Below are 16,003 nucleotides of genomic sequence, written 5' to 3'. Positions count from 1 at the left end.
TGCACACTGCACCACAACTAATGGGAAGCCTCACCGGCTGCCAGACAGGGACCCAGCGAGCGCGAACGCGTGTGATTGTGCTGCGGATATGCGCGCGCAGCATCAGCAGCAGCAAGCCAACCAGCGAGCGAGCGGCGAGGCAATAGGTCATTTGTTCATGCAAAGTGAATGCCAGTTTGTTTGGACGCCTCAGCCGGTGCGCGCGCCCGGGCGCGCGCGTGTGTTTGTGTGTCCGGTGTTGATGCCGCCTTATCTGTCCCAGCCATCCGGCTTTCGGTCTTTGGGCTGTCAGAGGCAGATAGCCCTGTCACCGGCCCAGCGTCCCCTTTCTCCCCGAGGGCCTTGAAGGCTTCCTACAGCGAGTGACACTTCCAGAAAATCCCCACATGATAAGTGCGTCGCAGACGGACGTGACCTGTCCAATAGTCCTTCTCCCCGCCTGGGCTTTTATTTCATTACACCTCCCCGTCGCCCTCAATCTCAGCGAGCAGCCGATAAAGACGATTTTCTCCATTTTAGCCAAGACACCGCTTTGATTAAATCTGCTTCAAACCGATAAATCTTGTCGTCACCGGTTTGCGAGATCAACTTAAACATGACGGGGGCACGATAGAAGCCAGACAATATATGAAGGATTTTAAAGGGGGAAGCGCAATCTTCGCGACGCGTGCATGACAAGTCGTGAAAAGCCCCAAAATGCAAAGCAGGATATGCGCAAGGAAGCCGGCGCAGGAATAATATCAGTGCCACTGCATTATAACATTGAGAAATGAATATTTAAACAGTGTGGCTGATACCGTGACAGCCGCAGAATAAATTCATCTTTCTGTCATGCCCTCACAAACACTCACAAAATCAATCTCCGTCAGCCACATTGGAGTGCTCGGACGCCATCTCAAGACACGGGCGGGGGGTGGGGGGGGGGGGCTGCGCGGGTCAAAACGGGATCCTTGATTATCTATTTGTTCGCGGCAGAGGGCATTAGGGCCACGTCAATCTTCATTTAGCCAGGCAGCGTTTGCAGGCAAGTGGAGAGATGTCGCACACGCTTGGTTACTTTCCGCACGAAAACCAACAGAGAGAGAGAATTTTTGAATATGCTCGTTTGTGATTTATTCAGGCATATAAACATGGAATACAGCTGTGGGTATTAATAGATTTTTTTCCCCCGTCTCTCAGACGTCACTTAAAAGTTTTTTTTTTTTTTTTTCCTTCTCTGGCACATTCCCAAAGCTAAACAGCGGCGGCAGAAAGGGGACGCCACAAATACGCGCAATTCACCTGCAGACTGTGTGAATGAGAGTGCGCGATAAGGCTTTTGTCACGGCCGACGCTTTAAGCCGTCATAGCAGGAAGAGCAAAAGGTGTTAATAATACGATTAGTCCGCATTGAAGTGTCCCACTAAGCCACGGCGGTGTGACATTGAGCCGGAATGTACAATGCAAAGAGCCTGAGTCTAAGCCGCTTAATGGGATTCAAACATCATTAATTTGCTTTTTTAGACTTGTGTTTTTCCAACTGCAACGTGTCAAACGTCTGAAAGATGGAAGCCCCGTGGCTGCTTATCTGCACACCGCAGCCCTGTGACAGCGTGGCGGCCGGTCCAAGGTGAACCCCCTGCGCTGTCCCTGCGCAGAACAGGTTGCAGATAAAAGGAGGGATGTATAGAGGTTAGTCCGAGTCGTCTTCAAAAGCTACGCTAGCCATCATTCTCCTGGTTATCCTTTCCCTGAAGCGACTTGTACGGGACTAACGCAATATCAGAATCTTTGCCGAGGGAAATTGTGTTTATTCAACACATTAGAAGGATCGCTAATTTCCACAAAGTTGCGTACGTGCCGAGGGTTGTTCTCAGAACGCGTGACAGCCCCAAAATCTGGTAAAAATGACATACGCTATGCTTTAAGTCAAACCTTCCTGGGAATAAATGAATTGTTAGCTTAGCCCTTTGTTCGCAATTGAATGTCGTGGTTTACTCCATTGTTTGCTATCGGAGCGCTTGGTCCCTGAGCACCGAGCAATGAGCACTCGCGTAAAAAAAAAATTTGTAAATGAATCATTTTTCCACTTGAACAGCTTCGCTACCTTCATGCAAAGATATTTCGTTGGAAATCGGCCCAATTATGCGTTGGGAATTCCCTCGAAACGGTGAACTACGGCCGTCATGTTACGGTTGCTACTTTCGAGGCGCAGTAGACGAATGATCAGCGCTCGCTTGGCAAAACACGTTACGCCTTTCAAATCGTCCTGACTCGCGTGCGAGAATTCACTGAAGGAAGAGTGTATGCAACTAGCATGAAAAAATGTAGCAATTCCTTTCAGATCTCAAATTGGGTCAGCGTTTGAGCGGCCGGTCCTGAGACGTTATAAAGGTGTACAATTGTCAAATGGAGTTCTCCAAGTGTGCCATTCGAGTGTGCCGTTCGCAAAACGAACACACCGCAGGGACCGGCCGGCTTGCGCGACCTTGGGCTAAAGCTTTGCTCGAGCTATTTCTGTGACTTTTGAATGTCAAGTCGGAACACCGCGGGGGCTGCAGAACCTGCTTACTGTAAGAAGAAAAAAGTGAAAAAAAAAAAGAGCAAAACATCTCAAAAGTGTCTTTCTCGAGGCAACAATAAGCGCAAAAATAATTCCTCTACCGTGTGACAAACAACAATTGCGCGGCGCTGCAGGTTAATTCAGCTCTTTGATGGAGGCGGAGAGCACGGGAGAAAGCCGCGGCAATTAGAAAAGCCCAGTGTGAGAAAGCCGGCTGCTGCATGCACCGCTGGGCATAAATGAGTCTAGCAGCCAGGGCAACGCAGGCGGAGCTTTAACACAACACCGCAGACACGCCTAAGACTCCCATTGTGCCGCTCGCTAATCCATTTCCACCCTAACAAGCTGCTGCCTTCCTTCCAACGCAGCCATCCGAGCGCGCGCTTGTCCGCCGTCTGCCGGGCTTGGTTCACATCCAGTCTGTTGACTTTCAGCAGCCATTTTAAGCTCCCTCCGGCAACACTCGCCCTCCTCCGCGTCGGAACAAAACGGGGATGTTTCCAATCAAACCGGGGAGTGGCTCTCGACGGGCTGTGTTCGGCTGGCCGCGTTTACGTGAAATCTCTCAAGCGTCGGCTTCCCGTCCCATAATTGAGCGTCTAACCATCGCTTTGTTCGAATCGAACATCCGGCGACACCAGGGCGATTATCACCTTGGGCAGTTCCCACACCTGCTAAGACAAAGTGTGCCTCGTGGTTTGGCCCGCAACCGCGCCTCTCCTCCCACCTGCTATCAAAGTGACAAACTCGCCGTCGGGCTGGCGACGCCCACAAGGAGACAATGTGCAAAGATGAGATAAAAGCAGAAGAAAGCGTGAGCAAGCGCCAGGTGTTTTGCCGTGACAAACTTTTTAAGGGGTGCACCATTTTGAGTGACGTGATCCTCGACGTTGCTCATCTTTTAAATCCCAGTCCTGCCCGTCATCCCCGTCTTGCCCGTGCCTCGTTATCGCCGATTACCTCACGTATTCAACCCCGTGTCGCATTCTGTCTACCTCGTCGTCGCATTCCAGCAGCCTGCCTCACGGTAAACTTTGCCCCTGATTAGTGACCTCGTCTTTTAAGCTCCCATTTTTGGATACAGTGTGTCTTTGGAAATGTCTTTTGCCTCCGAGCAAGCCCAGGGTGGTAATCTGGACATCCTGGCCATTACCCGGTGGGCAGGCCAATATTCCAGCCTCAACGTTTTTTTGTTTTTTTTCCAACGGCGAATCTGTTTTGAAACCAGCCAATAATGTGCTTTTATAATATTTAAATCTCATATGGCTTTCCGGTACAAATATAGGAATAAGACTCGTAGAAACTCATCTCCGTCGAGTGTATTTTGGTACGCTTTGCAAACGCTCTGCGGGTTGAACAGTTTGATCGTATTGATTGATTATATCAAGCACTATTCGTACAACGCTGTTGCCACCAAAACAATCATTTGTTGAAGCATTTTGAAGACTCGTTCCAATCAGCAATATCCTCCCCCACCCCGAGGCGATTTTTCACCGTATTCTCCCCAAATTAAAAAACAAAGCCGCAGTTTCCAAACAGCAGAAGGATTCATGAAAGCACTCGCAGGCTAAAGACATACGAGCGCATGAATGTGATTTCCGCAGCACGTTCTCGCCTGCCATCCCACGGCCGCTTGTGCGGCCCTGAGCCCTCCGCTCTGGCATTGTTGAACGGGACTGTATGCTGGCTGGCCCAAAGGCAGACGCGGTGAATATGAGCAGAACAAACTCCAGACAATAAGAAGGCTGCGCATCAATAACCGCTAGGCTGTAGCTTAGCGGGGGGGCTTATTGGTTTAATTCTCCAAATAAGCAGAGACGGGAGGCTGCAGAAGAGCAAACAACTGAGGGGATTCGAAGCGTTTATGTGTGTAAGCGTGTGCTCAAAATCCAATCGGGCATATTTTTCAACACGTACAGAAGGCCTAGTACAAATATTAACACTGCATCTATTGGGAAGCAATCTGGCCGTCACCATATTGTTGTTGTTTTTTTTTTTGTTTTTTTTTTGCCGAAGCATAAGTAAACAGAGCTGAGCAGACAGCAAGTATTGGCTCTGTTGTTTTGCTACTCTCGGTAATCAGCAGTCAGTTCAGTGGCTTCCATCTTTTGCTGCTGCGCCACGTCTGGCTTCCTTGCGCAGCGCCCCGGAACAATAGCACCGTTTGTGCGTTGTTTCTATTGAAGGCCATTTTATTTTGAGCCTTAGTGCCGCGGAAGGCGGCATGGCAGGGTAATCTCATTATTCTTGCATGGCAGCTAATCGCGTTTTATTTGAGTCTTTTTTTTTTTTTTTTTGGGGTACTTTCTCTGGACTGTTTTTAATTACACTTTTACATCTTTTTTTCCACCCCTTAGGTCATACATCTGTTTCATCTATCAAACAAAAGAGTATTCCTCAGAGGGGGTTCTCTCTGTGTTGGAACACAATTGGATGAACTCCCCGAGATCCTGCAATCGATCTTCATGAGACACTTGCAACTTACAAAGTCAACACATCGCAATTACTCCATAACTCATTCACTGTCAGACATTTTCAGACCCCCTTTTACCCTAACGTTTGAAAAAAAAAAAAAAAAAAAAAAAATCGAAAAAAAAATAAACTGGAATGGCTGGACTGTGAAAAGACAAATAAATACGTCAATGGCAATGAATGCGTTAAATCCTCCAAAAGCGGCAGCTATTTTCTTTGAAGCTTTCATTGTGAGAGCTCTTCAATGAATACAAATGATGCCGACAACAACGCTAACACGCGCTTAAAGTGCAAAGACGACACGCCCGCACATACACACACGCGCCGACATCTTGGTGAAGTTATCGTGTATTTTTACCCTGTTGAACAGATGACTTTGCCTCCGTGATAATGTGAAGCCTCTATCTTAGGCGGGAGCTGTGACGTCTATTAGATCTATAAATCATGTTAGCCGGTGGACGGGGGGGGGATGGCGCGGTGTTGAGAGCTCAGGGTCGTAAATCTCATTACCTGAGACGGCTGGCGAACCCCGCCCCCACCGCCCCCCGCCGCTGCCTCACCCTGTCCTCAATCTCTCCCATTATCAGCTGACCTTGACCGCCAACGCAGGCACTTACACTCAATCAAAGCCGCGCAGGTTGTGCGCGCGTTTGTGTGTACCTGCCATATCTGTGTTGTGACATTAAGCCCCCCCCCCCCCCCCCCAACCCCCAAGCTCTATCTTTAACGAGGCCGCAGGACGCTTCTAAATGAAAAAAATTCAGTTCATTCCTGCCTGCCGCAGTTGACCGAGCGATTTATGCAAATGCGGTTTGCTTAATACGTTAACAAAGGCACATTTCATCCAAGGTGTGACGTGATCAAAGGCGTCGTCGTAATTATGGGATGTCTCCTGATTGCGTGCGCCTGTTATTACCAACAGTCAGTGCAAAAATAAATGTGCGAGTCAAGGCAGCAATCACATGCAGTCATTTTCTTCCTCGAAAGCCCATCAGCACCTCTTAGCCTCTCTAAAAATACATCACACATCTTAGGTGCTCTTGAGTAAAGCTCATACCTGTTGGAGGTGGTCTTAAATCCGCTTGCGGAGTCGTACGACACGTTGGCAGACACGACGGCCGTAAAGCATCGCTGAAGCGTGTTAGAATCAAGTGCACATTAAATAGGGGAATATGAAAAGCGCGCCCGGATTAAAAGACGATTATGATTCATTATATCGGATGAAACTAGCACATCGTCGCTGTTGGGCAGAAACGTCGTTTTTCCAAAAGCGCTACTTTTCCCGCCCAGAAATAAAAAATAGAAAACATTATCTTGCTAGAGTTAGCAAATACCGCAATCATATCGTTGCTGCCCCGTGAAAACGCTTATGGCTTTTTTTTTTTTTTTTCGTTAATGGGGTTTCCGCGTTACAGTAACATTAACGTGAAAATTAAAAAAATAAAAAAGACAACATTGGACATACGTGTTTTCCACAGGACACCGACAAAATAGCCTGCTAATACAATACCACAATAATCCTGTTCAATGGCTAATTTAATTCACTGTAAAATTGCTAATCGATGAGGCTGTCATCGATTACAATGTTCCAGTCTGCGCTCGCATCGAGACCTGACAACAGAAAAGGCTTTCATACTCGAGAAAAGCTCATGACTGCAGTTTCGCCATCTCCCCCAAAAAGAAATAAACGAGGACCTGACATCGTATTATGCGGAAATTGATCGGCATGCTAACTTACCTTCGTAGCTGACGGGCTTCCTTCTGGAATGAAGCATTACTTCTATTGATTTTTAACAAAACAAGCCTACTGAAATGTATCCAACCTCACTATTTTCACGGTCGACCAAAATGCAGACTTTAAATCTTGAGGCGACATAACGCCGCAAGGCTCCTGCGGAATCAAGAAGAGCTGGAGTAATAAGACACTTCTCAGGCAGTTAAAGTGTCCAATAGAGTTAAAGGATTTACTCTCAAGCTATTTGCAACACTTTGGATTGGTTAACAACAGCGCACGTGCGGACATAATATCGATTTGTGGGGGAAGAAAAAAAAAAAAAATGGTTGCGATGCTTCTTTGAATATGTCTGGCCTTTTCGAAAGATCCCCGCCAAAGTTCCAAAACTGGTTGTGTATCATGAGCCACACATTTCCAAAAGGTCGCTTTTAGCAGGCGGCTAGACAAAAACAAGAAATAAATATGAGAGCGCCGAGGGAACATTGCAGTCGGCCGCATCGACGCTGACACAAAGCGCGGCGATATTTCTCAGTCGGAGCGGCGAAATAAACTTTGCAAAACTTTGCCAAACAACAAATCTCACGAAGGTCACAATGGGTGAGAGGCTTTTTGTTGTCTAAATAAAACCCTCGGTGATCGCCTCGGTTCCTCATCTTCTCTCCGCTGCCGACAAGCGCCAGTCAAAACAGACCTAATGAATGTTTGACATCCAAACAGTCACCCGCCGCCGGCAATCTCAACATCTTTTCCACTCTTCTGGCTCCGTTGTCCACTTGCGCCTTGGCCTTTTTTTTTCTTCTCTTTTTCCATTTTCTTTGTGTTCTCCAGCTCGGTCGCTCTCCCACTTAAAAGCATGAAAAGGATATTTTTGCGTGCCACTGGAAAATCATTTCATATAATTTCGTCTGTGGCCTGCGGAATATGATGGCATGTGCTTATGCGCCCAGCTATAGTCTATAAAAATTGAAATGATTTGACTGAAACGGAATGGGATTTATCAAATTAAAAGAGTCCTTGTGCCGACTGGGTGATAATTTCAGACTTCCTCTTTACATCATTTCTCCCCTTGCCTTCCTCTACTGCCTCTTAATGGATTTTCATGCCTGGAGCACATTCAGGGCTGGAGCGGGAATCTTCAGCATTATGGTATATCTGTCTGCCTCCGTAATAACTTATATGACAAGACTTCTCAGTTATCATCCATACCCCAAACTGTCACCGTTCCCCTCCGGAGTCTTTTGGGAAGACAAGTTGAGCCAGAATAATTCACCCGCAGAGAGCTAGTTTGCCCGTGGAGGGATGGTGAAAAGTGCATGGCGTCTAACTGGAGGCACCGCTGGCCGGATGGTGACGGCTTCGGCCATGTTGGATGGCGGCACGAGGTGGACGATGGTCATCGGCCGTAAATGAAAGAAAGGGGACTGGAACAAGTAAATGAGTTACTTGACTACTTGATTTTACATTTTGGAATCAAATCTACAATAAAGGCCGTTTTTTTTTTTTCAACATGACATATTTGATTATTAATCCCGTAATGGCAAAATACAACATTGATAATGTATACATTGTAATAACAGTTAAAATTGGGCGATGTTATTGAATGTTAATGTACGTTATTGAAGCTAGAGAACACTCTGTCGACAGCACAGCATATGCAACAAAATGAAATATTTGTGTTTTTTTAAGTGCCGCTGGTTGCGTGTCCTCTACGAGAAAGCAAGAAGTTCGCCGGGATTCTGGAAAGCATCTCTTTTGACTAGTCAAAGTAAATCCCAGCACGCATGGAGCAAGGGTACACGTAATCACGAGTAACTTCCTCCTTTTTCCTTCCTCTGACTATTCCGGATTGCAAAAGTCACTCATGGCCCCATCGTTCAGTTCCGCTCCGGCAGGCGCAGGAACACCTGAGGGGCAGCGAGTCGCTCGTTTGTTTTTCCTGTGTCTCTTCTATCAAGGGGGAGCAGGTCTCATTAGCGTTTTGGCCCCTGTAGGGTCCCGGAGCCCTGCAACCTCCCCGGCAAAGCAACCCCCAGTGGCTCCTTGAGTTTGGAGCCCAAAACACAACAAGCCATTGAAAGAAAAGCGCAAGCTAGCATCCCAAATGCCCAAATCTTTACACTTCAAAAACACAATTATGCTAATGCCAGGAATCATTTGCCATTCCATCTCTGGTTTAAAGCAGCCTTTTAGCGGGGGGAAGCTAATTAGGGGCTTTAATTAACATGTGCGACACAAACTGAAGAAAAGTGCGAAGGAGCCTGTCGATCACGCAGGAGCGCGGCGAGAGCGCCGAACGAGCGGGGAAAGGAAGTCTGAACGCTATGCAAATGAGGCGCTCGGCCACCGCGGGGAGGTGCGCATCGCTGGCGCTACAACGCTTTCTGGAAATATCACCGCGACCCGTAGACACAGCGGAGTCATCTCATTAACACCGACAGAAAGGTGTCCCCGGCGTCCAGCCCGCCAGGGTCAACAGTCAACGATGCAACCTGAGCTCAGCTCGGGCGCAATCATTAAGCCCCTGTCAAAACACAGGAATCCGGGCTGTGATCCCAAACGCGCCATTTCCTTCCATTTTTACATCCTCGGCTAACTAGCCGAAGATAAAGAAAAATTGATAAAAATATAAATCGGTTCCTGGGACTGAATGGCTGGAATGTGAAAAGACGAGTAAATTCATCAATGGCAGTGAATGAGTTGAGGTCCCCTTAACAATTTTGAATATTTTTTTTCTTTTATATCGTTCCTACTTTTATTTCTTTACTTTCAAATGTTTTTAACGTTTTCTGTTCATGTGTTGTATGTCAATTCTAGTGATTTTTGTAAGCTACTTTTGTGTTCTCTGCTCTGCTTGTTAAATGTTGTGTTTGGAAATGCTCGTCGGTGTTTTGTCTTTGCTTGCGTGAAGCGCATTGGGAGATGATATAAATAAACTGCCTATACATTTATGTTGACACACAAAAAGAAGTCCTGCAAAGTTGGAAAACAACAAATGGTTGAAAATGTCTTTGATGAATTAAATAGGGAAGTAGGAGCATGTTTCTTTAAATGATAAGCCAACATGTATGACTCATGCCAGTTTCTGCGGCGCTATGACGAAAACAGTTGGAGCCACGGGGAGTCGAAAGATTGCAAATAGCGGATAAAAATAGGAAAAGTGGTGCAAATGTACCTTTTAAGGCGTCGGGCAAACAAATATTCCGTTTTTATTGACTTTGACTGAGCTTTCAGCAAGGGTGGAATAGATTTACCGTTTCCCAAGGATTGCTTCACAGGCAGTCTGATATTCAATTGAGAAGATATTTGGGGGTCTTTATTCGCTCCCTTTATTTGCCTGCCTTAAGTGCTTTGTGTTTCTTTGGGTGGATTTCATTAAGAGAGGAAAAGTGCAAAGGATTACATTTTCAGTTGTGCTGCTTCAACTTCGATTAGCTTAAGGAATACTGCATGGCGGTGTGATATTTTTCTCGAGAATTTCTCATTTTGTTGTCTAGGAGTTTTATGGATATTAGCTCCGTATTATGTTTGGGGTTTTTTTTTTCCCCCCAATGAAGATTTACTTTTTAAAATAAATATTTGTTATTGCTTTCACCCCACGAGTCACAGCCATTGCCGGAGTCCCTCCTCTAAAGCTCTCTTGGCATAAATGTGTTTACATGTTTTCATTTTTTGCATTTACCCTCCAGCTTTCCCACTTGGGGATCCGTGCAAAAGCAAGGGGGGGCGGGGTAACCGGTGAAGTGAAAAGTGGAGATTCGTGGATGTTTGAGTTTGTACCACTTTAAAATTCATAGAAAATCTGTCCTGAAAATCCTGGGTGTGGGTTGCAGTTTTTTGGGGGGGGTTTTTCCTGCCAGTATGACCTTTCAGGATGCTGTGCACATACGATCGAAATAAATAATAAATGCATGTTTTCCCACCCGTACTGGTATTGAACGGAAGCCTGGGATTTACGATGTAATGAATACAGAAGCGGGAGACTCTTGGTATAAAACATAATAAATTCCGCAAAGCATCGTTTGTCTTGTCACGACCGGGACGTCAAACGCTGCTCACGCTCTATAATGGCTCATCCAAACTACCGTCGATCATTTTGCATCCCTGGCGGGATTTTGCTCTAAGGAGCCAGTAAGGGCAGTCAGGCCCACCTGTGTGCTCGGGGAGTCTTCTCGCCCGGCTTCCACTTCTTCGTTGCGCTTCGTTGCAACGTCTGGACCTAATGGAGAAAATTGCGCCGTTATTGAGGCGCCCGTTAATCGGAAACCAAACCATTTGTCAAGTGTATTTCTATCCATTTTTGGGTCAATCGTGCACATCAAAGCAGTGTGCCTCCTGTATATTAAAGTGTACTTCAGAGGGAATGTTGAGCTTATGTTCCATGACATTTAACAATAAATGGCACTTAGCTGGTTCAGATGAAAACCGAAGGGTTAGGACCGGTACCACTGCAGCGATACGGCTTCCTGTAAATGTGAAAAATGAGCTCTCGTTATGTAAAATCCAATTTCCGAAAAAGAGGAGCCTCTTTTTATACAGGGCGCCTTCATTTTCATATCTGTCTGCGAGGGCAATAAGCTCAAGAGAATTCTCATTACGTCGGTACACAGTATTTTATAGAAAACGCTCATCGGGAAATCAATATAGTGCGCAGAGGCCGGGATAAGGGGGGGAAAAAAACAAAACAAAAAAAGTCGCGTTGCTGCGGCTGGCGTCAGAAGGGCCTTTACAGTGAACTTGATTAAAAGAAAATTGCTTTCAAGTGCTCTCAGCAGGCCGGGAGGTTGAGTGGGTGAACTCTTTCATGCGGTGCCGCTTGAGTTTCACAAACCGGGCTCAGGAAACAAGATGAAGAAATGCCGTGAAAGCGCCCGAGGACGATGAGTGAGTGGCGGCACTGGCGACGACGGGGTGGCGCAACATTAGCGCCGCCATCGCCGTCAATACATTTGCTTTGTGCCTCTCCGGGATGTCTGGGAAATTGATTGAGTTTCAGGTTTTCCTTTTTGTTTTGTTAGAGCATCACCACGTGAAGTTAATATTACTTTTTTGGGGAAAGTGGAAGTGTGTGTTATTGTCTGATGCCCTCTGCGATATATCGGGTATTCCTCATAATCACTGTCATTCATCTGTGGAAGTGCAGGAAAATAAATTGCAGGAAGGCGCGTGCAAGCAATATTTGTGAGTCTGCGCTTGTCACGAATGCACCTGACAGCAAGATCAGATTCAAAGGGCCCTTAATTTTCTAGCTGTCAAGAATGCGGAATTTATTCCCCCATGAAAGCAGAATGACAGCGGCACATCAACCGTCTCCCTGTTTTCCCCGAAACGTTGGCGCAATTGGCTTTTAAAAGGACGGAGCGCCAGTGAATAATTCAACCACTTCATTTTAAGGGAGTCTGATATCTTTTTTCCTTTTTTTTTTTTTTTACTGCAAGCTGCCCTTTAGTGTTTGAATATGATTGTAAATCCATTACTGCGCTAGTTTTAACTTTAACAACTGCTTTTAAAAAATTACACGGAATTGCATTTGATTTAAATATCAGCCCAAGCCGCCATAACCGCCAGCTACAGAGGGAAGGTAATGGACTGTGACTAACAGGTGCTTCTGGGCCGTTAATCTGCATAAAAACGCAGATTTATGAAGACATTCCTGCGCTTGTGACCTCACAAATAGTCTCCGCAAATGCCTGAAAACCGCGATACCGCACCGCTACGCATTATCAGTACTTACCAGAGTCTTACAATCAGCAACACTCAATGGTGGCGCCGATGGAGAAACTGGCACCCGCTGTAGGAAAGAAGTACGAAGAAGGGGAGTTATTTTTTTGCATGTCAGTTGCAAAAGAATGAAGAACAAGATATGATGGCATGGCCTTCGAATGTCAGCATGCTAGCTGTTTCTCCTAATAATGCTAAGCTCAGCTAGCGAGCTATCCAAGTGTGAATCAAAAGCCTACAAGCATCTTGGCCTTGATTTATTACTGTGGTCAAAGATCTTATTTTGAGCTGACACGATGTGCACCAAGGGCTGACAGCTGTACAGACTTGACATTAAGACGGAACATGTAGCCCCGAGACAGACACAGCGCGGGGGATACGGCGGGACACTCCGGTGACCACGCTCAGACGGGTGAAACGCCCGCCCTGACAAACTCATCCTGCGCGATCGATCGCTGCCGGGACGACGCGCCTTCTCGTCACGGGCCGGCGAACGCGGCGCCGTCAAGGTCTGCGAATGGAAGATAGGCCCCGGAGGGGAGGGAGGCTTGATTTACGAGCCGGAGTCAAAATGGAGGCACGGTCGCCCGCGTACGGCGGACCGTCTTCCTGCATCATCAGTCTTCCCACCCCTCGACCGCCCGCTGTTGTACCCGTCCTCCTTACGTTGTTTTGTTTGGCTGGCCGCTGACAGCGGGTGTAGGCTGAGATGAGATAGTCGACATTACTTTTGAGATGGATGGTCGCAACCTCGCTGTTAGCCTCGTGTTCTTCCGCAAGGAAATGAAACCTACGAAGCAGATCCAATTCTGGCAAGCTGCTACTCTAGAACTGCCAGAAAGCACAAGAGGATGAAGTGTTGGTGGTCCAACCGTTTGAACCCCAAGACTCTTTAGGATGGCCTGATCCAAGACATCTCTGCCAGTACATTCGTCAAGCAACTGACGGTCCCAACTCTGGACCCAAGTCACTTCTTAGCGGATATTTTTAGTCTTCATGATTCAAGCGTTTTAACCCTAAGACTTTTAAAGATTGCCCGATCGTAGACAGTTTTGCAAGAACATTCGTCAAGCAAGCGGCAGTCCCGACTCTTGACCGCAGCCGCTTCTTAACAGATTCTTTTAGTCCTCGTGGTTCAACTGTTTTAACCTTAAGACTTTTAAAGATTGTCTGATCAAAGACGTCTTTGCAAGTACATTCGTCAAGCAACTGACAGTTCCGACTCTGGACCGCAGCCAATTCTTATTCAGTACCAGACATCTTTAGACCCTCTAATACCCTAACGTTTGAAAAGAATTTGAAAAATATATAGAGAGAAATGATCGGGATTTAATGACTGGACTGTGAAAAGACATATAAATATATCTTTGGGATCGAAGGAGTTAACAGATTCTTTTAGTCCTCGTGGTTCAACCATTTTTACCCAAAGATTCTTAAGGATTGCCCGATGGAAGATATCTTGGCAAGTTTTTCTTTGCAAGTCCCCTTGCTTTCTTTGTAAGGAAGCCTGGACTGTTTGTTGGTGGATGAATAAATCCGCCAACAAAAAGTCCAGACTGTCCTAATAGAGTATCAACCCTTGAATCTCTTTGCAGTCAAACTGATAGATTAAGATGCAGAGACTTAACTGAAACGTATGTATAAGGCCCTGAAGGAACTGAGCAGTGAGCCTCCAGTACATACAGCACGCACCCTTTTAAGTCCTTCCAGAGTACTTTATACACCCACCCCACACCCATGATGCGCAAAGACTGACTAACTCCCATCCCACTCCTGGGGCGTATTAATATTCATAGGTCTGCCGGGTGCGTTTGTGTGATGACTGTCTCATTAGCCTTTGATTCCCCGGCGCGAGGGCCTGTCAGCGCCGACAACACGGCGGCGTTTGAAGTGCGGCGAACAGCTGCTCGCATTGATCTCCATCCACTTTCTTTGCGCGCCCCGGTCCACTCTCGCGCAGATGCTGCCCACAGGCGACGATGAATACATGCATCGAGTGCGGGCCCCGCGTCGGTTAGCGTCGCGCACCGGGCCCGCCGCGACAGCTGCCAGGGTGCGTTGCCGCCTCGTGGCGTTGGCACTCGAGCGTATTCGCCTCGCCGTGTCAATCATCGCACCCATTTGCGGGATACCACGTCAAATTAGCTACGTTAGTCATGCAGATGTGCCACGCGCGGTGTGATCTATTTCGTGTTGCCCTCGTGAAGATTCACATGTCGAATTAGGTTGGACAAAGACGACCATCAAAAGCTATGATTTTGTACTCAGGGCACCATGAAAGAGAGGGTAGTCGGATGACATCATGACATCTGCACACTGGCACTCTGACATTGCGCTAGTCCACTCAGTAATTGCACATCGTTCTGTGGAATCGTATGGGCTGCATAAAGAGCACAATGGAGAAATAAAAACGGAGGGAGGTGAACGGGCCGGGTGATTGCCTCGCCGCAAAACAGGTTCGGCGGATCGATGCGGTTGATCACATTAGGGCGACTTTAATGGCACTAATGAAGAGAGTGGTGAAGAGATAGCGAGACCACACAAAAGGTCTGTTGGCCGCACAAAGATAATCACATTTTAACCACGGAGGGACATATTTACGGGTAGAGGAATAACATGCCACAAGTTCAATCAACTCTAACAGTGATCTTATGTTCGCACATGCAAATAAACAGATATTAGTCACGACTGCAACATTCTCAAGTTTAAAGGCACAATGGACGCGCAAAGTTTTCCGCTGGGAATGTTCTACTCTTATGAAACGCTATCGGTCTTCAAATGTCAACGCGGCGGGCATTTTGACAAATAAGACCAATTTTGCTCGACGCGCGGGACTAAAAAGACCGGCTACAGTAACGCTCTCGAATATCAGTACATGGATGGAAGGAGGAGGAGGTCGTACCTCAGAGAGCGGATGTCTTTGCTGCAACTTCAGAGGCGGCGAAGGCGGCAACTTGCTGGCTTGCGGATGGATGGAGACGGAGCAGGAGATGCTGCTCCTTCGCCCTCGCCTCCTCTTTGCCTCTGGCTCGGCTCGCATCTCACTATCAAACCTCCCTCCAATTCGGCTCCCCCTCCACCAACACCCTGCCCCCCCCCTTTTTTTTTTCTTACTCCTCCCCTTGCCTTACCCATGCTCCCCCCCACCCTTCTCCCCTTCTTCTGACACCACCCTACTCCTCAAACTCAGTTTCACATGAAAACTACTTTCAGAAGCTTTGTTGCATTGTATTGTAGCAAAATGGCACCACAATACAGAAAAGTGTTATTCATTTGTGAACAGAACATTTTGAGAGCCCAAAATGATATCGTTGGAATTAGCATTGTTGTACGTACGTAACTAATTATTGAATGCATGTGATTGTATGTAACATGTTTATCTTCTAGACAGATATTTACTTATTACTGGCCAGGTCTGAAATCATTCTGGTGTTTAAAATACGGTGGTGGCTCATATAAAGTGCAAAAGGAGGTTGGAATCTGTGTCTAATGGGCTGAGAAATGGTGCTTGGATAAAAATAATAAGGAAAGGAAAG

General features: G+C 46.8%; 1 protein-coding gene and 1 long non-coding RNA gene across 2 annotated transcripts in view; one reads left to right on the top strand and one right to left on the bottom strand.

Annotated features, from left to right (window-relative positions):
* The window catches only part of LOC147126487 (uncharacterized), a 33,328-nt gene extending 23,458 nt beyond the window's left edge, over window positions 1-9,870 (top strand). Inside the window, exon 2 of the mRNA XM_086021935.1 lies at window positions 4,900-9,870. Within this exon, the coding sequence (XP_085878061.1) occupies window positions 4,900-4,979 (80 nt within the window). The 3' untranslated portion in view covers window positions 4,980-9,870. The remainder of the gene's footprint in view (window positions 1-4,899) is intronic.
* Window positions 1-15,536, bottom strand: part of LOC147126486 (uncharacterized) — a 32,505-nt gene extending 16,969 nt beyond the window's left edge. The window contains exons 1-4 of the long non-coding RNA XR_015084636.1: window positions 15,370-15,536; window positions 12,481-12,537; window positions 11,157-11,212; window positions 10,898-10,965 (exon numbers count right to left, since the gene is read on the bottom strand). This is a non-coding gene — a long non-coding RNA (uncharacterized LOC147126486). The remainder of the gene's footprint in view (window positions 1-10,897; window positions 10,966-11,156; window positions 11,213-12,480; window positions 12,538-15,369) is intronic.
* Between the last annotated feature and the right edge of the window lie 467 nt (window positions 15,537-16,003).

Source organism: Filicampus tigris, chromosome 22 (genome assembly GCF_054856515.1).
Source record: "Filicampus tigris isolate MCC_2025a chromosome 22, RoL_Ftig_1.0, whole genome shotgun sequence".
Taxonomy (NCBI): domain Eukaryota; kingdom Metazoa; phylum Chordata; class Actinopteri; order Syngnathiformes; family Syngnathidae; genus Filicampus; species Filicampus tigris.
The sequence above is the reverse complement of the archived record's forward strand: the minus strand, read 5'-3'. Positions and strand labels throughout refer to the sequence as shown.